This window comes from Osmerus eperlanus, chromosome 1 (genome assembly GCF_963692335.1).
Source record: "Osmerus eperlanus chromosome 1, fOsmEpe2.1, whole genome shotgun sequence".
NCBI classification, from domain to species: domain Eukaryota; kingdom Metazoa; phylum Chordata; class Actinopteri; order Osmeriformes; family Osmeridae; genus Osmerus; species Osmerus eperlanus.
The window spans coordinates 2,837,794-2,863,665 of record NC_085018.1 but is presented as its reverse complement, the minus strand read 5'-3'; the positions used below and the strand labels follow the sequence as shown (position 1 = coordinate 2,863,665).

At 44.8% G+C, this 25,872-nt stretch overlaps 2 protein-coding genes across 2 annotated transcripts; one reads left to right on the top strand and one right to left on the bottom strand.

Annotated features, from left to right (window-relative positions):
* Window positions 1-2,114: 2,114 nt before the first annotated feature.
* Window positions 2,115-13,268, bottom strand: LOC134039021 (differentially expressed in FDCP 6 homolog). Its single transcript, XM_062484795.1, has 12 exons — window positions 13,123-13,268; window positions 9,939-10,079; window positions 9,462-9,641; window positions 7,155-7,382; window positions 6,664-6,810; window positions 6,316-6,424; window positions 5,953-6,140; window positions 5,090-5,200; window positions 4,622-4,788; window positions 3,515-3,713; window positions 3,203-3,293; window positions 2,115-2,540 (listed from the first exon to the last, which is right to left on the bottom strand). Exons 1-12 carry the CDS (start codon window positions 13,216-13,218, stop codon window positions 2,314-2,316), a joined length of 1,884 nt encoding a protein of 627 aa, XP_062340779.1. The 5' UTR covers window positions 13,219-13,268; the 3' UTR covers window positions 2,115-2,313.
* A 6,031-nt stretch (window positions 13,269-19,299) lies between these two features.
* Window positions 19,300-21,308, top strand: LOC134009979 (achaete-scute homolog 5-like). Its single transcript, XM_062449826.1, has 3 exons — window positions 19,300-19,448; window positions 20,013-20,118; window positions 20,215-21,308. The coding sequence occupies exon 3, from the start codon at window positions 20,288-20,290 to the stop codon at window positions 20,915-20,917; it is 630 nt and encodes a 209-aa protein (XP_062305810.1). The 5' UTR covers window positions 19,300-19,448; window positions 20,013-20,118; window positions 20,215-20,287; the 3' UTR covers window positions 20,918-21,308.
* The last annotated feature ends 4,564 nt before the right edge of the window (window positions 21,309-25,872 follow it).

The following is a 25,872-nucleotide window of genomic DNA, read 5'->3' as shown; positions in this document are numbered from 1 at the left end:
GTTCACTTTGACTGTAGCCAAATCTGATAGTCCTGAATTTCATCATCCTCTTAATTTAATAATTTTTGTTCCAAAATGGATTCAATAAATGTATCCTTCAATGCTACACACACTACCCCAAAATGACAGTGAGAATAGTTTTTTGATATTGTTTTCTAAGATTAGCAAAAATGTACGTACATGTACATAAGTATTCACAGCCTTTGCTCAATACTTTGTTGAAGCACCTTTGACAGCAATTACAGCCTTAAGTCTTTGTGAGTATGATGCCACAAGCTTGCTACACCTATTTTTGGGCAGTTTCTCTCATTCCTCTTTGCAGGACCTCTCAAGCTCCATCAGGTTGGATAGGGAGTGTCGGTGCACATCCATTTTTAGATCTCTCCAGAGATGTTCAATCGGGTTCAAGTCTAAGCTCTTGGCAACTCAAGGACATTCACAGAGTTGTCCCGAAGCCACTCCTTTGTTACCTTGCCAATGTTCTTAGGGTTGTTGTACTGTTGGAAGATAAACCTTCGCCCTAGTCTGAGGTCCAGAGTGCTCTGGAGCAGGTTTTCCTGTAGGATCTCTCTGTACATTGCTGCATTCATCTTTCTATCGATCCTGATTAGTCTCCCAGTTCCTGTCGCTGAAAAACATCCCCACAGCATGATGCTGCCACCACCATGTTTCACTGTAGGGATGGTATTGGCCAGGTGGTGGTGAGTGGTGGCTGGTTTCCTCCAGACAATCTTTGTTTCATCAGACCAGAGAATTCTTTTTCTCATGGTCTTGAGAGTCCTTCAGGTGCCTTTTGGTAAACTCCTGGCAGGCTGTCATGTGCCTTTTACTGAAGAGTGGCTTCTGTCTGGCCACTCTACCATGCAGGCCTGATTGGTGGAGTGCTGCAGAGATGTCGTTGTCCTTCTGGAAGGTTCTCCTCTTCACAGAGCAACGCCCTGTCAGAGTGACCATTGGATTCTTTGTCATCTCCCTGACTAAGGCCGTTCTCCCCCGATCCCTCAGTTTGGCTGGGCGGCCAACTCTAGGAAGAGTCCTGGTGGTTCCAAACTTCTATTTATGGATTATGGAGGCCACTGTGCTCATTGGGACCTTCAATGCTGCAGAAATATTTCTGTACCCTTCCCCAGATCTGTGCCTCGATACAATCCTATCTCTGAAGTCTACAGACAATTTATGTGACATGCATTGTCAACTGTGGGACCTTATACGGACAGGTGTGCTCATTTCCAAATCATGTCCAATCAACTGAATTTTCCACGGGTGGACTCCAATCAAATTGTAGAAACATCTCAAGGATGATCAGTGTAAACAGGATGCACCTGAGCTAAATTTTGAGTGGCATGGCAAATGGCTGTGAATACTTATGTACATGTGATTGATTAAAAAAATAAAATAAATTCTAATAGATTTGCAAAAATTTCAAAATACATTTTCACTTTATCATTATGGGGTACGGCGTGTAGAATTCTGAGGGGGGAAATGAATTGAATCTATTTTTGAATACGGCTATAACATAACAACATGTGGAAAAAGTGAAGGGCTGAGAATACTTTCCAGTTACACTGTCAATACAGTGTATATATATATATAGCCACCAGGTGTCCTTCTGAGCCAAATGACTGAACAGGATACATATGATTCAGGCCTTTGTTGGAATCTGTAATATACAGTAGCTTTTTTAGTTTTAGGTGGAGCCAGTAAACTTGCCACTTAAACTTACATTTAGTAGACGCTCTTATCCAGAGCGACTTACAGTAAATACAGGGACATTCCCCCGAGGCAAGTAGGGTGAAGTGCCTTGCCCAAGGACACAACGTCAGTCGGCATGACCGGGAATCGAACTGGCAACCTTCGGATTACTAGCCCGATTCCCTCACCACTTAGCCACCTGACTCCCCTGACTTGTTTTGTTATCTGTTACCAGGCTTCAGACTTTCAGGTTATTGATGGATTCAGATTTCATCTGCTTGTAAAGGGATCAGCTAGTGCGTTTGGTGCAGAACATGTTACAGCTATAGCAGAACAATCTGATCATGACGTAACCATTCGGAGAACATTTCTTCCATTTCAAAACTAAAACCACAGCTCAAGGAAAAGTGCAGTAGGTGATTTCCTGTGACTTTATTAAGGTAGAACATAAGGTAGACTTTATTAAGGTAGAACATATGGTAGACTTTATTAAGGTAGAACATTGTTCATTCTAAACACTACAAGCATACAGACTCAGCCTTCAGTCTTAATGTAGCTTTCAGACATTTAGATTTGATTCATTTTTTAAACGGGTCACTGCGATACATGGGTTTGTATTTGTCATTCCTGGTCACAGTCCATGTCCCCATTAGACGCCTGAGACAGAGGCCTATCCACCTTCCGACCGGCGTCCACATCTCTCACCTCGCTCCCCTGGTCCCCCCCGCCCTCCAGCCCCCTCTCCCTCTCCCTCTCGCTCCTCTGGTGGTACAGGCGCAGGCCAGGGTCTCTTCCAGTCGGCACACACACAGCAGGCACACCAGAGCCCCCCAACGAGGGTCTTCTGTCTGCAAGAACAGAGGAGGGGGTAGAGAGACACAGAGAAACAGAGAAACAGCCCGTTCACACCAAGGATGGTAACGACAACTATAACTGCAACAATAGCTATATTTGCATCCACACCAGCTCAGGGGCGTAGCCAGAATAATCTTTTTGGGTAGGCCTAGAAAAATATGGATAGGCATCTTTTCAGTTTTTTTACTTAATTACTTTGCGATACCCGGTGCATCATTTTTCGGGGATATTTTTGTTTTTGGGTAGGCCTTAGAACAAATTGGGTAGGCCTGTGCCTACCCAGGCCAACCCGTGGCTACGCATCTGCACCAGCCTCACGATTAAATGTCGTCTGCCATTTTAAATGTGCAAGCGCTTTAAATTTGGATGGATTCTTATAGGTCTTCAGTGTTTTATAGTTCATCAGCTGGAAAAAAAACATATTTTGAAAGTGATCGTTCTGCAATATAGTTGTTGTTATCGTTGTGGTATTCTTTTCAAAACATCTCGTGCTCAATACTTGACGTCTCATGCTTGACATCTCATTAAACGCTTTAAGATGCAACTTTTAAAGGAGCTATAGAAAATTAATGTTTATTATTATTATTATGCTACAGACTGCATGTTCAGGGGTTTGTTTTTAACAAGTTAACCATGGTGCCACTCATCCTCCCACCTCCAGGCCCGATGGGATGCATGAGGCGGTTCATCTGGACGTTCCAGTGCTTGACGCTGGTGCTGGCCTGGCGAAGCTTCCTCTGAGCAGCCTGAAGAACAACAGGAAGAGGAAGTCAGCAGGAATACAAAGTTACATTGGCATTTTACATTAAAATTGTATTCATTTAGCAGACGCTTTTAGCCAAAGCGACGTACAAATGGAGCATGCAGAAAGTAATCAAGGATTAGAAGGGATCTTTTGTGGTCAGAGACAGCAGTTTTTATTTACCAGGCACAGTGCAAAGCAACCATATCTGACAGTGGAACTCACTGCTATGTCCTGGTCCACTCTGTGTCGGCTGGCCCGGACCCTCTCCAGCTGAAGCTGGGCCTCGTCCAGAGCCTGGGACTTGTTTTCCATCTCCTGTCTGAGCTCCTGCTTCTCTCTCTGAGTCTTCAGGATGTACTCCTCCTGCTCTTCTTGGAGAGCCAGTAGCGCCTTCATCTTCTCCTCCTCCTCAGCCAGCAACCTAGGATGGGGACATGGGAGAGATCGGTACTAATCCACTGAATTTTGAATTCCATGAGAGTAATTACAATTTGACTTATATTTGTACCTGCAAATCTCTATATTAAAACAATGTACCAGCTTAGCTTGAACATTCTATAAAATCAATCGTACTTAGACAAGCTTGAGTGGGCCCACTCAAGTGACACAAATTGTTGTACATATTGTTGCACTGAACACTGACAAAGGGAGGGTTTCTGATTGGAGGGAAGAGGTTTATACACACAGCTCACATATGTGGTCTGGTGTTGCTGAACTTCAAGATCACAGGCTTTTTAACCACAAGCAAATTGCAAAGAGGTGACAGGAAATTGAAATAGGCTCACAAAGGGGGAATGTGTGTTTGTGAGGTGGCTGTGTACTTGCACATCATTATTCTAAGTTTAAGATGAGCTTATAACAGGTTTGGTGTGAGGGTTGTGGTTTGCTTCATTTACTTGCCAGTGACAGTAAAATGTAGGGCCCAGGAACAACATATTTCTTGTGCAGCGTAAAAGTTGGTGTAAAAGTTGGCGTAAAAGTCGGCGTAAAAGTTGGCGTAAAAGTTGGCGTAAAAGTTGGCACAAAAAGTTGCCGTAAAAGTTGGCGTGGGGGGGTTGGGGGGTGGGGGTCTGAGGCCAACAGCACACTGTGGTCCCAGGAACAGGTTGAGAAGCTCTTGAGTGATTTGACTGGTGTCAGACATCCAGGGCAATACAAAGACAGTGTGTTCGCAAGACAGTGAGACAGAGGGAATGAGTGAGTATCTGTTGGTCTGCATGCATTTGCCTGCTTGTCTGTCTGTCTTTAAGGTGTGTGTGTGTGTGTGAGTATGCATGTGTGAGTGTGTATGTGTGTGTGTGTATGTCATGGTGTGTGAGTGTGTCATACGTGGCCTGTGCGTGGCGGTGCTCCTCCTCGTCCTGTCTGGCTCTGATCTCCAGGTGCAGCGCCTCCTCCAGGCGTAGCTGTGTCTCCTCCAGCTCTCTGATCCTCCTCCTCTGTCGCTCCGCCTCCGCCTCCTTCAGGGCCATCTCTGCCTGCATGCTGGCCCGCGCCTGACCCAGGACAAGCCCTCACTCTTACACTGCACTACATCACCTCCACACCCCCCACATACACCCAGCGTGTAGAAGAAGGGCTCTTCTGTTTTCTCTGTGTGTGTGTTTATAGGGGAGGAGGGGTGTGAGCACCTCCCTCTCTCTCTCCCCTCCTCCACCCCTCTTTCTCCTCCCTTGCTCTCTCCTCCTCCCCCTCCTCCTCCCTCCCTCTCTCTCCTCCCTCTCCTCCCCCCTCTTCCCTCCCTCCCTCCCTACCTCCCTCCCTCTCCTCCACCTCCCTCCCTCCCTCTCTCCTCACCTGTTCAGCCTCCTGGACCTGCTCCTGCAGGGCTCTCTGCAGCTCCTCCTGCTGCTGTTTCCTCCTCTGCTCCTCCTGGTGCAGCGCTGTCTGTGCCTGTCTCTGCGCCTCCTACAGGTGGGAGGCGGACATGCTATTGGGGTGATTCCTTTTTTTGTTAACTTGCTGATTGTTTGGATTCGTGGGTTACCACAGTACATTGTAGTAGTTCTTCAAGACATACTGTAATACTGTCTTTAGCATAAAACATGAAATGATCGGTCATTGCAGTCCAAAAGAAGATGGTTTCCATGGCAAAGATGATTAATAAAGTATTCAATTTTTGGAGGACACACACACACTGTAGGCCAGTCTGCTAAATGAATAAATGTAAATGTAACCACGGCCAGCTCGGCCCAGACACCCTCTACCTGACCTGCAGCTCTGCCCAGACACCCTCTACCTGACCTGCAGCTCTGCCCAGACACCCTCTACCTGACCTGCAGCTCTGCCCAGACACCCTCTACCTGACCTGCAGCTCGGCCCAGACACCCTCTACCTGACCTGCAGCTCTGCCCAGACACCCTCTACCTGACCTGCAGCTCTGCCCAGACACCCTCTACCTGACCTGCAGCTCTGCCCAGACACCCTCTACCTGACCTGCAGCTCTGCCCAGACACCCTCTACCTGACCTGCAGCTCGGCCCAGACACCCTCTACCTGACCTGCAGCTCTGCCCAGACACCCTCTACCTGACCTGCAGCTCGGCCCAGACACCCTCTACCTGACCTGCAGCTCTGCCCAGACACTCTCTACCTGACCTGCAGCTCTGCCCAGACACCCTCTACCTGACCTGCAGCTCTGCCCAGACACCCTCTACCTGACCTGCAGTAGCTCCAGCTCCACCAGCCTGCTCTCCCTCTCCCCCTGCAGGAGGTGCAGTCGCTGCAGCTCCTCCTCCTTGCCGACTCGCCTCCTCTCGCGCTCCTCCCTCTGCTGCCGGCGTCGCTGCCTCAGGTCCTCATGCAGAGAGCTCTTCCCCTCCGCACACAGGCGGATGGCCGTCTGGATGGCTGACAGACACAGCAAGAGGGGGGGACATGTTAGAAAATGGTGCTCTGAAATATCACATCATGACCACACCACTGTTCTGATCTACAGCAGGCAGCCAGGCCCAGAGACCCAGGAAACAACATTTCAAGCTGTGTATCAAACTTATGTTCTCCTAAACATTCCTCTCGAACGAACCGTTGGTCCACTCCTGTCTTTGCTTGGTGTCGGGGGCGCTCATTTCGTAGGTCTTGGTGAGGGTCTTCACACAGAACATGCACCTCTTCCCCTCCCTCTCCGGAAGTACCTGCCAACGGCAACGCAACACACGGAGGATGACCAGGATTGTGATGATGATGACAGGGATGTCGATGAAGCGATCCTCATGTAAACAAATCTACATTTGATTGGGGAAACGCCCGTCTACTGTATATACAGCGGACCCCTGTTTGGCTCTTTAGCTCCTATAGGCATTTTTGGAGTCTGTCTAATTGACAGAACCAAAACGTAGATTTTGGTTTCAGAGATGTTTGTCGCGGCGGCCACCTCCACACAGCAGTTGAGGTCCAGTTCGATGAGACCCTTGCAGTCATGGCTGTCCTCGCTCACAAAGTACAGCAGGCTGCTGGGACGCAGGGAGAACCAGCGCTCCGTCCAGTTCCTCCTCAGGTGGCCCTTCTTCCACAGGTAGCCCTGGGAATGGGCACGCACACACACACACACACACAACAACGACATGCTCACGTTGAAACAGAGTTCACGGTTATTTCAGCTGGGAGGTTAATCTGAGGACCTTGATTTTGGGTATGGAGGGTTTGGCATTCAGTCTCTCCCTCATTCACTCCTACACAAACATTCACTCACTCACCCTCTCATTCCTATGCAAACACACACTCACTAATAGTGATTTTTTGCTCGATTTACACATGATTTAGTGCTGTAAGATTGACTGTAACACTACAATTTCTATCTATCTAGACACACAGTCACAAACAAAGATGTTGTATGCACAACACACACAAGCACATCCAGCTGACCTCTTTGATTACATTGCCCACTATTTCCTGGTAGACCTCCTCTATTGCCATGGTAACAGATTCCCGCTCCACACCCCTGGTCAGCTTTCCAGAGTTCACAAAGTCCAGGAAGAGCCACACATTGACGCCGTTATGCTGCACGGCCTCCTGGGAGAAGAAGTCCTCCATGTCCACACAGCTCAGCTCCACACTCATGGCTGAGCACAGCTTCTTGAGTAAATATTCCACCTACAGCAGGAGCCAGTAGAGAACCAACAATACGTATACACTACCGGTCAAAAGTTTTAGAACACCTAAATCTTTCCAGTTTTTATTGAAATTTACACAGTTTAATGTCTCAATCTACTCTGAAATTAAAGCATAGAACAAATAAACAATTGGAGATAAAAAATAAATCATGGAATCGCTTTGTTCAACAAAAGTTAATCTACATTTTTGACTCATCAAAGTAGCCACCTTTTGCAGATATAACAGCCGAACACACTCGTGGCATTCTTTTTACAATGGAAATCAAATATTGTTCAGAAAGTTCTTCCCAACACTGTTGCAGAAGTTCCCACAAATGTGTTGCACTTGTAGGTTGCTTTGCTTTCACCCTTCTGTCCAGTTCATCCCAAACCAGCTCGATGGGGTTTAAGTCTGGAGACTGTGCTGGCCATTCCATGATTTGAAGCCTACCGTCTTGTTCTTTTCTTCTAAGGTAGTTCTGACATAGCCTGGAGGTATGTTTTGGGTCATTATCTTGCTGTAGGATGAACCCCTGACCAACTAGACGTATACCAAAGGGTATTGCATGGCGCTGCAAAACGCTGTGGTAGCAGTTTTGGTTCAGGGTGCCACTCACTCTGTGGAAACTGCCGACTCTGGATACAGAAAAATAGCCCCAGACCATCACGCTTCCTCCTCCATGTTTGGCAGTTGGTGTCACACACCGAGGAACCATCCTTTCGCTTACTCAACGGCATACAAAAACCCTGCGTGATGAACCAAAGATTTCAAGATTTGGATTCATCGGTCCATAAGACCTTCTTCCTGTCTTCAGTAGTCCACATGCGGTGCTTCATGGCCCAGGCAAGCCTCTTTTTCTTATTTGGCCATCTTTAGCAATGGCTTTCTTACTGTCACTTGACCTGTCAAACCCGCAGCTCAAAGTCTCTTCACAGTTGAAACTGAGACTTGCTTACTTCGACCAGTGTTCAGCTGTGCTTGAAGCTGTTGTCCTGTGAGCCGCCTATCACGAAAGCTGTTGACTCTGAGTCTTGTCTTCTGATTCAGTTGTGGCTTTGGGTCTGCCAGACCTCTTCCTGTCAGAGTTTCCTCCAGTTTCCAAGTGACTTTTGATGGTGTAGGAAACTGTACTCACTGACACCTTGACTTTCTTTGCAATTTCTCTAAAGGAAAGACCTACACTTTTAAGGGTTATAATGGTCTGTCTATCTTCCTTTGTTAATTGAAAAACCTAAACTATTTTTTTTAACCTCTGGCAGTTTACCGCTTTCCTTTGTACCATTTCAGGTTATTCACTGGACTTGGCTTAAATTTCAATGAAAACTGGAAAAAATGGGGGTGTTCTAAAACTTTTGACCAGTATTTATTTTGCTATAGTGTTTGTACATTGTATTACATTACCTTCCTTTACAAACGGCCCCCAAACTGTATGACCTGGCCAGATGCTGTGTGCTCCCTTCCATATCCTACCACTTTTCTCTTCTCTTACCTCCTATCCTACATCCTCTCTTTCCTCCTACCTCCTCTCCTACCTCCTATCCCACCTCCTACCCTACCTTCTATCCTACCTCCTATCCTACCTCCTTCCTCCTATCCTACCTCCTACCTCCTTTCTTTCCTCCTACCTCCTCTCCTACCTCCTATCCTACCTCCTTCCTCCTCTCTTACCTCCTATCCTACCTTCTATTCTACCTCCTATCCTTCCTATTTCCTCCTCTCCTACCTCCTCTCCTACCTCCTTCCTCCTATCCTACCTCCTATCCTACCTCCTCTCCTTCTTCCTCTCCTTCCTCCAACCTTAGCTCCTCTCCTACCTCTTCTCCTACCTCCCTTTCTTCCTCCAACCCTTCCTCCAACCTTACCTCCTCTCCTATCTCCTATCCTACCTCCTCTCCTTCCTCCTCTCCTTCCTCCTCTCCTTACATCTGTGTTTCCTATTAGTCTATCTTACACTCCTCATGTTGGTACTTGTCAGAGGTGGAAGCCATGGTTACTACACATTCTGACAGGGCGAAAGAGAAGAGAGGGAGAGACAGAAAGGAAGTGACAGGAAGGAAGTGACAGGAAGACGGAGCTCACCTCGTCTGGAACCAGCACCAGTGGGTACTTGTCCTCAGACAGGAAGTTGAAGAGGCACCAGAGTCTCAGGGCATCGTCATGGGACAGAATACCTCCATCTTTGGGATGATAGTTTTTATTGGAGCACAGTGTCCAACACAGCTCATCCACCTTCTCCTTATCGAACGTTCCCTCAACCACCTGGGGTCAGAGGAACAGCAGTTTAGCTGTGTATAGTTATGCTCTGGTGTGCTACACATTTATTATGTACAGCTGCGTAAGTGTTTGAGACTGTAAGTGTGTTGTCTTGCGTGTGATGAAGCCAGATTGACTCGTACTTGTAGTGGTGTAGCAATACAATGGTGCCACTGCATCCATGATACCAAAACACATTCATACAGTCAAATGTTTTGAGAAATCCACCAAAGGACTTCATGCAGGGACACTATTGGCCAATCCCTGTGTGCGTGTGTTTGTGAGAGTGTGAGTGTGCATTACTTTATCCAGTATGTATTTGTTTAGGTATGGCATGTAGCCCTGGTTGGAGACTGGTCCATCATCATCGTCTCTGAAGTGGTCCTCCAATGCCTCTGGCTCGTGTGGGATATTCAGCACTGTGTACAGGTTATGAGACAGCACCTAACACAGTAACACAGTAACACAGGTTATGAGACAGCACCTAACACAGTAACACAGTAACACAGGTTATGAGACAGCACCTAACACAGTAACACAGTAACACAGGTTATGTTAAGAGACAGCACCTAACACAGTAACACAGTAACACAGGTTATGAGACAGCACCTAACACAGTAACACAGTAACACAGGTTATGAGACACCACCTAACACAGTAACACAGTAACACAGGTTAAGAGACAGCACCTAACACAGTAACACAGTAACACAGGTTATGAGACACCACCTAACACAGTAACACAGAACACAGGTTAAGAGACAGCACCTAACACAGTAACACAGTAACACAGGTTATGAGACACCACCTAACACAGTAACACAGAACACAGTAACACAGGTTATGAGCAGTAGCGCCGTCAGGGGGGGGACCAGGGGGGCCATGGCCACCCTGAGAAAATTGCCGGCCCCCCACTGGCCCCTCCATCGCGAGTCGCATATTGTCCATCATCCAGATATATATTTTTTTTTCATTAATGGAAAACGGGATTTTAACTTCACTGTCGGACAAATCAACCTAAATAAAATATTTTAAAACACATTTTATCCTATACAAACCACAGTCTACGATTGAAACATTTCGTCAGAGAAATCCATGTATCTCCACACTCAGATCCTGTCACCCCTCCCCCCACAAGAGGTTGCACTGGGCCAGGTGAGAGTGCAGTCTATAGCCTAACGGTACATAAAAGTTGAGGGAGCTTATCGTCGATGAAGGCTAGCCCAGTTGGACGCTGCTAAGTGCAGATACCAAGAAAAAAAGTAAGTAGGCCTACAAATATTCAATACACTGTTTTGAATTTTAAATTACCTTTTTTACAGTTGGCAACCTAGCTTACGTTGGTTAGCTACAGTAGTTAGTCTAATTAGCTAGTGCTAGTTAAATTCGGTATTTTGGGAGGGCTGACTGTCTTACCTTGCTAGCTAGTTTAGACAAATGAAAGAGAGAAGCCTATTACTAACTTAGGCAATTCGGGCCGATCATACCGAGAGTGTATTCTGAAATTCTGTTATGTGTTTTGATTTTGGTGTGCCACCCCAAGATTTTCCCTTGCCCCATCTGGCCACCCCTATGACAAATTTCTGGGGGCGCGACTGGTTATGAGACAACAAGTAACACAGTAACACAGTAACACAGAACACAGCTTATGAGACAGCACCTAACACAGTAACACAGTAACAGGTTATGAGACACCACCTAACACAGTAACACAGGTTATGAGACACCACCTAACACAGTAACACAGTAACAGGTTATGAGACACCACCTAACACAGTAACACAGTAACACAGAACACAGTAACACAGGTTATGAGACAGCACCTAACAAAGTAAAACAGAACACAGGTTATGAGACAACAACTAACACAGTAACACAGTAACACAGAACACAGTAACACAGGTTATGAGACAGCACCTAACACAGTAACAGAGAACACAGTAACACAGGTTATGAGACACCACCTAACACAGTAACACAGTAACACAGGTTATGAGACAGCACCTAACACAGTAAAACAGAACACAGGTTATGAGACAACAACTAACACAGTAACACAGTAACACAGGTTATGAGACAGCACCTAACACAGTAAAACAGAACACAGGTTATGAGACAACAACTAACACAGTAACACAGGTTATGAGACACCACCTAACACAGTAACACAGTAACACAGGTTATGAGACAGCACCTAACACAGTAAAACAGAACACAGGTTATGAGACAACAACTAACACAGTAACAAAGGTTATGAGACACCACCTAACACAGTAACACAGAACACAGTAACACAGGTTATGAGACAGCACAGATTTAAAAAAAATGTCAACACATGCCATGAGGTATGATGCCCAAGTCAAACACAGAGCTTATTAAGTGTGAGCTGTGGCTTTCTGGGTCTCTGAGTCCCCAGCCAGGCTGAGCCTGGTTCAGCCTCTCAGCCGGGGAGTGTGACTGGGATTAGACACGTCACAGATCCCCCATGGCTGCTCCCTCAACACAGTGCTGGAGCTCACCAGACTATTCCTGATTCTACCAAATGCTCGCTAAGCCTTTAGGAGCCCTCACATCAACAACAGTCCACACACCAGACACAGATTGGATGACAACAATGATCATGGATGATGATGATCATGACATATTATAGACAGCATACTGTATGATGATTTAGAGAATAATGAATTATAATCTTTACACTGACCCTCTACTAACCGGAGTAGATGAATCATACACGAAGAAAATCATTTTGAAAATTGTCATTTTGAACTGTGTTGACAATGTTCCCCAAGTCAAGGTATGTACATAGTGTTGGACAGTTCTAAAAGCAGGTCAGATCACCACCACAGTGTTGGACAGTTCTAAAAGCAGGTCAGATCACCACCACAATGCTAAACAGTTTAATAGTCCAGAGGTGGGTTTTAATCCAGAGGATCCTGAATGCACAACAGTTAAGAGATCAATCCAGATTAAGACCCTGTAGCAATAACACATTATATCAAGTTGTAGGAACTTCTTTCACACACATAAGGCACAGCACAACAGATAAATGTGTTGAAATTGATTTGAAAAGACTGAGGTGAACCATTTTCACATTAGATATACCGTGATGTCTTTCTTGTGTAAACAGGAAGCACACCCACACTTTCATACATACACACAGCAGTGTGAAGAAATGACAGGAAAGATCAGTGATGAGAACCAAATGAAAATGTATTGACCTTGTTTCTTGATAAATTATGAATGTGACAATTAATTTGACAATTTGTGGACAAGGGAAAACAAACCTTAATGTCTGCAAAAGTAATAAAGCAACAATTTAAGAAACAAAATGAATCACAATGAAAGAAAGCACAGGTGATTACAATCTGAAAATGATGGAAACAGAGAGGCAGACAAAATCTTTGGCATAAGGAGCCAGTTCTCATCTTCTTCCCTATAACTTGAGCCCTGCCCTGACCCCCTGACCCCCTGACCCCTGACCCACCTTCAGCTGGGACTTGGACACCTTCCCGCTCTTCTCCACATCCAGGGAGGTGAAGGCGTACCAGATAGACTTCAACAGCTCAGCACGCAACTCCATGTCTGAACTGTCAACTCCACTCTGCTCTGCTCATTTTACTGAGCCGTCAGTGTGTGTGTGTGCTTCACGACTGCGCTCTGACTTCTTGGTTAACCCTCTCCACATCCTGCTTCTGGCTGTATTGGGCTGTATAGTGGCGCCCTCTGTCTTAACCCTCGTGCTGCCTTCGGGTCACATGACCCAAAGGTTCATAACGAACCATCGTTGTGTTTACCCAATTTTACCCAATACAAAAACAAATACAAATAATTTTCTTTTAACCATTCCAATGTGGGGGGTCTGAGACAGCCCGACAGTTAAAAGAAAATGCTTCACTTTGTTTTTGTATGAGGTAAATTTGTCGCAATACGACGGTGGGTCACAATGACTGATGGGTCAGAATGACCCGAAGATAACACAAGGGTTAACAAGACTGTGTGATTCGCCCACCAGAGGGCTGTGTGCTACTGTGCATAGTTTCATGTCAACAGAAGCTTCCACAGCATGAATATTCTAGCCTGACGGTGCTTTTACACGGAGAGTAGTGACACGTCACAGCTTTAAGTTCCAGTGTGTCGTCACTGAAAAGAGGCGTGGGGGAAGGAGCTGATGTGTCTCTAGAAGAAAGGCGTTGTGTTTCGAGTGTGGGGAAGGCCTAAAAAGTTAGACACATTCAATTATGATAGTTATATAAACAGGTTGCATTTCATGCATGTTGCAGAAGCAGCAGCCATGGGTCTCAATAATTACACTACCACATTACATTCTTTATCAAAGATTTTTTTTAACTCTATTGTCCAGTTTGGTGTAAAATAATGCAATTTTTGGCTTAAATTTCTTTGAAATGAGAATGGAGGCAATTCTCAGTACACTCCCAGTAAACCAAACCATAATAAAATAATGGTGGTAAATAATCTCTACCTGTTGTAGACTGGGGTAGAGGAGACATTTCTTTTGTGGTTTCCTTTAATGTCAGCATACACACGCATGCTGTGACTGCAGGGTTGCTATTCAGACAGGATCCTGACTGATGGGGATTGGTGGAGAGGCTGCTGTGTGGCTGTCTATTAGATGGATTACACAGAGATTTATGGAGGGGATTTGTCTTTTGATGTATTTGTTTGTCCTCTTAGGGTTCTGAGTGTCTTTTGTAGTACAGACACACACACGCACGTACACTCACACAGCAAGACGCACACGAACACAAAGTGTTCATGCATAAACACAGACACATGCGGAAGAACACTTACTGTGGGCCTCCATACACACACACACTGTAAACAAGCACATACATAAACTCAGAAACACACACTAAACACACGCAGAGACACTTGATTGATCCATGTAAGCATGGCACACGGCCGAGGGAGTACGCCCTTAGATGAAAGAGCTCACACACAAACATGCACACACACTCTCATACGCACTCACACACACACACAAACACACACACTCTCTCAGACACACATGCACAGATTTCCAGACAAAAGATCGACATACTGGATTTTTGTGCTCCTAATCAATGTACGCTGTCAACCACCATAAAAACCACATTATTTTGTTATCATTTATCATATTTATTATCATAAAAGTTCTCATTCATTAGTCAAATATAATCATACACAATATACTTTAGGAGTCAGATGTCCAAATAACTTATTCAGAGTAAGGAACAGTGTCCAGATTTTTCTGCAGATGATTATGATCCAGCCTGGAGTGAGAGGTTCTTCTGTGACCCAGTCCTGTGAGTGTGTAGACCTGGTGTGACCCAGTCCTGTGAGTGTGTAGACCTGGTTTGACCCAGTCCTGTGAGTGTGTAGACCTGGTGTGACCCAGTCCTCTGAGTGTGTAGACCTGGTGTGGACCAGTCCTGTGAGTGTGTAGACCTGGTGTGACCCAGTCCTGTGAGTGTGTAGACCTGGTGTGGACCAGTCCTGTGAGTGTGTAGACCTGGTTTGACCCAGTCCTGTGAGTGTGTAGACCTGGTGTGGACCAGTCTTCTGAGTCTATACACCTGGTGTGGACCAGTCCTGTGAGTGTGTACACCTGGTGTGGACCAGTCCTGTGAGTGTGTAGACCTGGTGTGGACCAGTCCTGTGAGTGTATAGACCTGGTGTGGACCAGTCCTTTGAGTCTGGTGTGGACCAGTCCTGTGAGTCTGGTGTGGACCAGTCCTGTGAGTCTGGTGTGGACCAGTCCTGTGAGTGTATAGACCTGGTGTGGACCAGTCCTGTGAGTGTATAGACCTGGTGTGGACCAGTCCTGTGAGTCTGGTGTGGACCAGTCCTGTGAGTCTGGTGTGGACCAGTCCTGTGAGTGTATAGACCTGGTGTGGACCAGTCCTGTGAGTGTATAGACCTGGTGTGGACCAGTCCTGTGAGTCTGGTGTGGACCAGTCCTGTGAGTCTGGTGTGGACCAGTCCTGTGAGTGTATAGACCTGGTGTGGACCAGTCCTGTGAGTGTATAGACCTGGTGTGGACCAGTCCTGTGAGTCTGGTGTGGACCAGTCCTGTGAGTCTGGTGTGGACCAGTCCTGTGAGTCTGGTGTGGACCAGTCCTGTGAGTCTGGTGTGGAGTGGGGGTGAGGACAGATTCCCCTGAGGTGGGGAGGTGGGCTGCTGTTTGGGAGGCCAGTTTCTGTAGCCTTGCCTGTCTGCACCTTGTCACAGCAGCCCAGTGTTGTGGTCCAGTGTGTGTGTGTGTGTGTGTGTGTGTGTGTGTGTGAGAGAGAGAGAGAGACAGAGAGAGAGAGAGAGAGAGAGAGAGAGGGAGAGAGAGAGAGAGAGAGAGAGAGAGAGAGAGAGAGAGAGAGAGAGAGAGAGAGAGAGAGAGAGAGAGAGAGAGAGAGAGAGGGAGAGAGAGAGACTCAAGGAGCAACTCATCACTTCCTCTAAAACACACACCTGGTCCCTGCTTCCAGCCAGTTTCACACACCTGCACAGGAAGGATCACTCATACACACACACACCCACAACACACACACACACACAAAGTAGGTTGGATCAAACAGTTCATATCCTCCATCATGTATTTGACAGACAGCTAGATGTCAATACCCAAACAGGAATCTGTGTGTTTTTGGTTGGCCAACAACAAACATAAACATGGGCGTTCAATCAACTATCTGATGTGATGTATACTTGCTTTTCCATTGGGAATGCTCCTCTTGTTCACACCAGTGAGTGAGTCAGTGAGTGTGTGTGTGTGTGTATATGAGAGAGAGAGTGAGAGAGCTGGAGACAGAGAGAGAGAGAGAGAGAGAGAGGGAGTGAGGGAGAGAGACAGAGAGAGAGAGAGAGAGAGAGAGAGAGAGAGAGAGAGAGAGAGAGAGAGAGAGAGAGAGAGAGAGAGAGAGAGAGAGAGAGACGGTGTCATTCTCACACAGACACCCTGTCAGCCTGATGTGTGTGTGGGATGGAGGTGATGACTTCACCCTCTGGCTGCTCTCACCCACACTACATCTTCTCTCATTTCAATGAGCTGAACTCCTTTACAGGAAGGAAAGAAGATAGAGAGAGAGAGAGAGAGAGAGAGAGAGAGAGAGAGAGAGAGAGAGAGAGAGAGGGGGGGGGAGAGACAGAGAGACAAAGAATGTACAGCTAGAATTTGTGAAGTATACAAACTCTCATATAAGTAATCACAAGTAGTAGAGAAGACAGTAATGGTAGACAGTGAGAAATTCAAAGAGGTGTGTGTGTTTGCATGTGTGTGCATGTGTGTGTGTGCATGTGTGTGTGTGTGTGTATGCGTGTGTGTGTGATTGGAGTGTGTGTGGTGAGTGTGTGTGTGTGGTGTGTGTGTGGAGTGTGTGTGGTGTGTGAGTGTGTGTGTGTGTGTGGTGTGTGTGTGGTGTGTGTGTGTGTGTGTGTGTGTGTGTGTGTGTGTGGTGTGTGTGTGTGTGTGGTGTGTGTGTGTGTGGTGTGTGAGTGTGTGTGTGAGCCCTGTGAGGTATGGTATTATGTTTAGTCTTGTTCCTCTGATGAGCGAATCGTTGTTTTCACATCCGCTAGTGCTGAGAGACAGTTCAGCTTGCAGTGCCATCTTCCTTCAGAGTATTTATCCAAAACACATGAGGTCCACCGTGTTATGGTTGAAGGTTGCTGTTAGAACTGTCTGACACACTCTTAGGGGAGTGTGAAATAGTTCTGTCTATTTGAAAGAGATCTCATGTCAGGTTCAGAATACAGTATTTCCTGTACTTGATCTGCAGTTTACTGTAATGGACTTCAGTGATGGAGGTCGATGTGACTTGTACACAGCACTGGCTAGCCTACTGACAGGATGTAACACTGTAGCTGGTTATAGCATCAAAACATTGAATAAGATGGATGCTTTTAAATTGATGTATTTTATAATTACAGGTCATCATGATAAAATGACTTTTGAATTAACTTTGCAGTTGGCCTTATGTTTGAATTATTCTTGAATTCTTACTTTAAACATACATGAATACATCTGTTATTTTATTATTACAATAATATACATATTGTAGGGATATAATCCTTTTCCAGTCTGTTTTCTTTTTCCATTATGATCTGAATGTGCTCTGGTTGCATTACAGCTCAAAGATTCAAAGTTGTAGCAGTTATTTTGGTACTAAAGTATTTGGCAGTACAGGAGTTTCATGAGTCCTTGTAATAGCAGTGGTAGTATTTCAGTGACTCTGCATGGTTAGGGATCCTTCCCTCCAAGGGGGGGGGGGGGGGGGGGGGGGGCTGCCTGAGGATATCGGTGTTGTTTTGAGGGGCAAAGCTCTCCAGCCCATACCAGCCCTCGTGGCGATGATTGATGTTTGGGTTCTTTTTAAGGCTGTCATCTGTGTTTAGAGTGTGCGAGAAGGTGTGTGCGTGAAAACAAACATGCACATCTTTCGTGTGTGTTTGATGTGCGTGCGCAAGTGCACACTTGCATGGGTGTGCATAAGTGTTTGAACACTTATGCGTATGTATGAGTGTGTGCGTGTGTGTATGAGTGTATAGAAGGCAGACGCTACTGCAACTCGATCCTTCTGCTGTACTGTCTACAGATCAATCTCCAGTTTAAACCCCAGGACCACAGGTCCAGACAAGCCCTTAGCGACCCTAGAAATCCTATTTGGTTTGACGTGAAGGCTTTTTACTTATCTTTACCCATACTCAAACACAGTAGGCTGGTGCAAAAAATTGTGTCCAGACTTGAAAACTGGATTTAGCACAATCAAAATGATCACAAATACATCTTCATGTCGCTCTCAATATACAAATACATATTAAATATGACATAAAATATTACAGTAAATAATACTGGAAATACAAACGCATATGTATTTATTTGGAAGTTAATGAAACTGCTTAGAAGGGCAGGGAGAAAGGCCAAGCTTCCTGTAGAAGAAGGATATACCGATGGGAGTAAAAAGGAGGACTAGTTAATCTGGAATGGGAAATGGAGGATTATGTGTAGGAAACAGCAAACAGTCATTGCGTGATGCATGTCTTTGATGCCTCAAACCTTGCTATTAAACCTTGCAACTAACCTTCAGTTGGTAATTTCAGTTGGATTCAAAAGAAGACATGTAAAAGCAAGTTATTTAAAAAAAACATATTTCCTACTAAACAGAAATCCTTATATAGCCATACTATATATGGCTATAGTCTTTCTGTGTATATATACATATACAGTATATTATATGTATACAGTACATGTACAGTATATACACAGAGAAAGTGAGACCGATAGATAGATAAGAATTGACATTCTTAATGTTCCTCAATAAGTTTACAGGTGACATACAGGGGACTATGCAGAGAAACTGTTACCAAAATGAACAATATGTGTATACAGTATGTATGTTCATATTTTATGATAACATGGGTCAGGATTTCAGCCCCTTTACACAATACTGTTTATGGCTACAAAAACACATTTGATTTCCAAGAACAGACTTTCTAGTATGAACGTCAAACTCTGAGATGATCATTTTGTACCGACAGGGTACAACTTCCCAGTCATACTTTTAGTAATCACCTCAAGCTTGTCTTCTGGGGGGCGGGGCATCAAGGGACAGGTAACTCCTGGGATCTCCTCCCACCTGTCCCACTCTTCTACACACCCTCACTACAGAACCTCCACCAGCACAAAGCCCCACACAGGGACCTGTCAGAGCTAATCACCCCAGGTGACGAGCATCCTGAGCTGGGCAAAGATCCACCGCCGCTCCCTGTGGACCGAGTGGAGCTCCATGTGAAGTCTCTCTTGTCTCACATGCGACAGGGTAAGAGGGAGAGAGTCTTAATATTTCTGATATTGGTTCTTGAATGCTTTTTGGAGGTGTTTAAGGCTTAGCAAATAACATTACAGTGGTTTTAGATGCTGCAGGCAGCTGTTTTGACTATTGCTGCTAAACTTCAGTTGTTTAATTCAGAGACACAGTGTCAAATGTGCCTGGTAAAATAAAACCACACTCTTTTATCATTTTAAGTGGTTTTGGCAACCGTTTATCTTTCTTAAGGAAATCTGAGACTGTTTTAATGCAAGGGGAATTCCTCTCCTCTTTCTCTGAGCATAAGCCAGCTATGTCATCTTCATGAAGGAGTAAAATAAGAAAGGAAAAAAGAGGGATTAGAAGTTCTTAAAGATTATTGAGGGAAATAACAGTTCTGCCCGCAATTTTAACCCTTTGTGTAATAGGCAGATTTAATGTATATTTTCATGGCTTTTAATGATGCATGTGTATGAGCATTCACGGTGAGGTTCCCAAATAGCTATGAGATAATCAAACTGGGTCCAACACATTGAAAGAAATTTAGAAATGTAACAAGTCTTTCTGTGTCGGTAGCAACTGGCGATGGTGGTGTCTACAGACAAACTCTCAAAACTCATTCATCATGACTGAGAACTTCCGAGGACCATGATTCTTTCTTCTACTGCAAAGACTTTTACAAGTACAAGTTACAAGTACTTTTTTATTTCAAGTCCATCTGCTATCAAGATTTCTGTACAGGGATCTGTAAGGAACTCTGTAACTTTATCTTTTTCAGTATTCAGTCAGTAAGTGCCACTGACATCTTTCTCAACGGAGAGACTTGGTTAAGGCCTGACCAGAGAGAGACTATGAGTGCTGCCTTCTCCTTCCCCTTCGTGGACCAGCACCCCCCCTACCTGAACAGGAGCAGTGGGCTGACGTACAGCTTGTCACCTCCTGATGGCACACAGCACCGTCCACTGGCTCCCCACCTCCACCACCGCTACCCAGGGACAGACACACTCACCCACAACATCCCCTTCCTTCTCTATCCCTCCAGCATGGACCCGGCCAGCCTCAGCCTCTACGAGGGCTCCTTAAGGGGCCCCGGTCCCGGCCTCCTCCCATACCTGCCCTCCTTCCCCCATGGGCGCCTGGGGGTGTACGAGTGTCCCTTCGAGCCAGCGTTCATCCAAAAAAGGAACGAACGAGAGCGGCAGAGGGTGAAGTGCGTGAACCAGGGCTACGCCAAGTTGCGAGAGCACCTGCCGGGGGGCAACAGTGAGAAACGTCTGAGCAAAGTGGAGACCTTGAGGGCGGCCATTCGTTACATTCATTATCTACAAGGTCTGGTTGAGGGGAAAGGGCAGGTGGGTCATGGTGCCAGTAGTGTAAAGATGCAGGACTCCAGGCACAGTGACGGAGAGTCACCAGCCCACTCCCACTCAGGATCCTGCTCTGGGCTGGACTCTGGGGAGTCGGAGAGCTCTGGGAGTTAGAGCGGCAGTCTGGGAGTTGAAGCATTGAAACGGCTTGCGTGGATGGGCATTTGAATGCTGAAAAAAATGAAAAGAAGTATGCACTAACATCCACTGTATTGACTACATTGTAACTACCCAACATTAGAGTTGTGTTGTGAATGCATTTGAACATTAGAGTTGTGTTGTGAATGAATTTGAACATTAGAGTTGTGTTGTGAATTAATATGAATGAATACGTTGGGATATATATTTGAGGATAAAGCTTAAACAAAACCAGAAATTATACACTCAATAATCATGTCCATACTATATAACTTTACATTTAAGGATGTTTATACATTGAACTTCCTCATATGATATTTTGACAAGTAGCTCATTGTTTTCAAGGAGAGAAAACCTGTAATTAAAATACGAGTACATCTTTCTCAGCATTTTTTTTACTGAAAAAATATACAATGGCATGGAAAGACACACACCAACAAAGTACGTTTATCAGTTTTACATGAAGGAACAACAAAGTTGTATGAAAAAAAATTGGAAAATAATATATGAGGGAATGCTATAGGCTATATGATCATCTAATGGTCATATTATCACAAATTAATAACTGCCTCAGATCATACTTACCCAGAAATTATGAAGGCCTGGCTGTCTTAGAAAATGTGCACAGACACCTTTCAACTAAACGTATAGCTTATGAAAACCGCATTAATAAAAAAAAGGGTTTAATGGACAACAACATTTCAAACCGTTAATTTACTAATCCATTACTAATCCATCCAAATATATTAAATAACCATGTTATTGTTGATCTTGGCTTTCAACCGCATCAATTGTTATCATAATTAAAAACTCAACTCAGAGCGTTTGACATTTTTCATGCCACCTAAAGTGCGTTTGCTTAGATTCCGCAAAAAAGTGCCACAAAGTAGGCGTCGAAAGGGTGTGTCGGGAGGAAGAGCAACGCATTCGAGCCTAACATGCCTCTTATCAGAGACTGTCATTTATTTCTAAAACCACAATTCGAATAAAGGCCAACAGTCAGTCAACCAAGCACACTTAGGCTATATATATTTATAGAGCTATAGGCCTGTGCCATGTAAATCGCAAGGGCTTAAATTGCATGAATGTTCAGGTTGTTTGAAACACAGGTTCAGGTTCATTCACTCATGTCTACTACCTATATTACCTTGGCTCTGTACAGGACTTTTTGATATTACAAAATTCGTAAACAACCAGAGCAAAGCTTTGGACGGGTCACTGATAGGAAACTGTGATTGTTACTTAAATACCAACACACCACACCGTTGGCCTACATAGTCCTAGGGCTCTCAAGTATCAACCATTTCTCACGCTGAGAAATAAGGGATAACTTGTCCTGCTATATGCATGGACGAGGCGCAGGAATACTGAGATGATAGTTGTCTCAAGTTACACAGAGTCAATTCATAGAAATTCACCAGCACCCCACCCCCCGGTCGGCAGGAATTTTTACCCAAACGTTAACAGATAGTATGGGAATCTACTATGTAGTCCCTCTCTGAGACAATACGTATTCAATCATTGCAGGCAACGTCCCAAGTTGTATTAGAAAGAAGAGGTGGCTGCATGAAAATGCCTTTCCGATCGGGTAGCTCTACGTCGGAGAATCCGAGAATGTCGGCCTCGTGAATTTAGGTTGTCTGTAATTAAAGGTCCCATGACATGCTGTTTTTGGATGCTTTTATATAGGCCATAGTGGTCCCCTAATACTAACTACTAATACTGTATCTGAAGTCTCTTTCCCGAAATTCAGCCTTGGTGCAGAATTACAGCCACTGCGAGCTGTCCCACAATGAGCATTCCTTATGACTTGCCATTTCTGTGTCTGTAGCTTTAAATGCTATGAGGAGGAGAGAGGCGGGGCTAACTGCCATGCTTCAGTCGTTTGCAAGCCATGTTGTCTCTCGAGGAAAAAACTATATCGCGTTCGCAGGTCGTAGCTCATTTTCTCATTGGCAGGCCAAATTCTCTGGGGGGCAAGCAGAGAAAGGGGAGGTAACCTTTCCTTTTATGACGACATAAGAGGAACATATTCAAATCGGAGCGTTTGAGCTTTCATTTTCTCAAAGGTGGAGAAGAATACCCAGGGCTTGGTTTACACCTATCAACATTTCTAGCCACTGGGGGACCAAATGCAGGCTAGGGGAACTCATATGAATGATTAAAAACCTCCTAAAGTGTCATTTTCATGTCATGGGACCTTTAACTACTTTTAACTACATTTTTCCCCACACAACCCCGCATGTAGAAGTGTTGGAAGACGACTGACTGGTCTTAAGCATTAGCCACCTCACTTCCTCAATCATGCCATTATTCCACTCACACCATGGAGTCACCAACTCCCAGATTAATTGCGTGAGCAAGATATAAAATTCTGGTAATTCTGCATGCGTTACACTAGTGTCTTAGCTGGTACCACAAGGCTTTTTCGGTTTCTTGCTCAAGCCCTGACTCCTAGCGTACATTAGAGTATGTGAGAATGCCCATATTGGTTTTCATTGTTTCTATTTACTTGGCTTGTAATGAAATTGCACGTGTGAATTGGTAGCCAATTGGTTAGTTGGTAGCCTATCAAAAGGAATGCAGGGTATCTAAAACATTCTAAAAAAAACCCATAAGTGTTAAGATATCTTTGCTGGAAGCCTGTACAGGGTTAGACACGTGTCTTCAGGAGAGAGTGTATCTTCAGAGACCGACCTAACGGGAGTGACGAACGGCTTATCAGCCATTTGCGACAGGAAACTGACTGCTGATAGTAAAGAGCGGGTACCCGTCTGTTCATTTGGAATTATTCTGATTTATTAACATCTGCATGGAGGAAAGAACCAAATTGGCCGGTATTCACTTGTCATGAACATTTCATAATTAATGAATGAGGCACAATGTGATTAGCTACCTGAAATAGCAACTAGCCATTGTGAGGTGGTCTTCTCCTCTCGAATCTAGTATCAACACAAAACACAAGACATTAAAGGACCAAAAAGTGATACCCGTAAATAGGCTTTGCATCTTGTGTGAGAGGCGACAACTGTTGATACACGTTTAGCCATAGTTCAGTCACAGACGCACACTTTAACCACCACACATTCCGTTACATGACAGTAATTCTACTCCCAGACATTTGCGAGGGGAACTTGGCGAGTGGCCAATGAAGTCACAGCATAATATACCATGTCTGTCACGGCCAATCAGAACTCACAAAGCTTGACCAGTGGCTGAGGACAGATCACTGTTTTTACAAAACTCATTCTCACTAAAAGACATTTTGCACTGTGCTGCACAAACAAAATGGTAAACAGTTGGCTACACACGATGACTACAGTTCAGTAGTCATGGTCACTCAAAACTCAAAATAGTTCACACTTGTTCGTAATGATGTTGATATGGTCCTTCAAAATAATGTCATCTGACTACATGAAATACAGCAAAGAGCTGTTGAACCCAATGAAAACGTTGAAGTAATTCAGTGTCAGACTTTTTACCATTGGCATTGCAAGTGTATAGACTACCCTTTAAGCGCAACTCAGAAAGGGTCAAACATCTTTGATTTCAGTATGTGGAAGTATGTGTACACTCAGACGCTTGCTTATAGTACAGTTCTATGCTGTTGCTGTAAACTGCACCATATTGTAGGGTATGTAAATATACAAGATTTATAGAAGATTTATTTCTGTATCACTTACTACTTATTTATATCTTTGTACTAGAGAATGTTTGATTTTGTTTCCATGGAAAGGCCCCTTGAATACATGAGATGAATCATGGTTCGTAGACCAAGTCCTCTTGACCCAGACAAACACGTGATGCTGAGGCAGTATGAATCTCTCAATGACTCTGGTTTTGCAGTAGTAATATTATTTAGTGTATTGTAATGTGCATTTAGAGCTTTCTTTGTTCTTTGGGCTTACTGTATGCAAGTGCTGAATATACAGACATGCAATACTGTATGACTTGCAGTACTTACACCATACTTCACCATACTAAAGGCCTTTATATGCTACTCCGACTCTGTTTACGGATGGGCGGGTGGACGGATACGATAGACTCTTTTTAGTTTATGTTTCTCCGTAGGCTGTGGGTGCTGAAAACAATTCACCGCCAGAAGAGTACGTGGGGCAACGGTAATGATGTCGTTAACGGACCAATCACAGCCAAGGGGGTATCCGTAACTATCCGAAATTAGGACGGATAGTTAGGAAATTCAGGAGGTGCACGTCGAGCTCTCCGGGGCTGTCCGAGGGCTCTCGGAGAGCTCGGAGAGGGCGTTCCACGTAGACAAAGGCGTTCCTATGTGTCCGTTTTTTGGAAAACGGAGTACCCTAAATCGGCCTTAAGTGATTACTATATATTTTTCTGCAAAATGCATTTACTATATACAATAAAGTATTTTTTTGCAATTACATAACCTGGACACTGTGTTCTCAGTTTTTTATATAATGTTTAATGAATGCTCTTCAGTGTAGATGTATTGACTGGCTGTGTGTTTGATCTGAAAGCATTGGTAGATTTTGAGCACAGATTAAAAGGTTTTTGAGGCAATCGTTTGATTTTGCCAGACGACTCATGGCTTGGTGAATGTACATTGAAGACTTGGTTTTGGGTTTAAAGTTTTGAGAAAAATGGGTGGTTTTCCCAATTTTTGGGAAAAACTGTTACCACGATAGAATACCACTATACCCACAAAGACAGATAAGGGTTCACAGCATTCAGTGCAGGTCAGTATGTTTGCAGAGAAGTTAGCCTGGTGTGCTCATGAGGTAGAACAGTGTTATGTCTCTGACATTCCATACCAACTTTCAGCCCTGCTGCGTGTGACCCACGCCCCTGTCCCCTCATGTCACCCCCTCCCCTAGACAAATGACACTCATTGTCTATATTTATATTCTCTGTTCTGACCAACTGTTCAGCCAACCAATACTCACGATCATGGA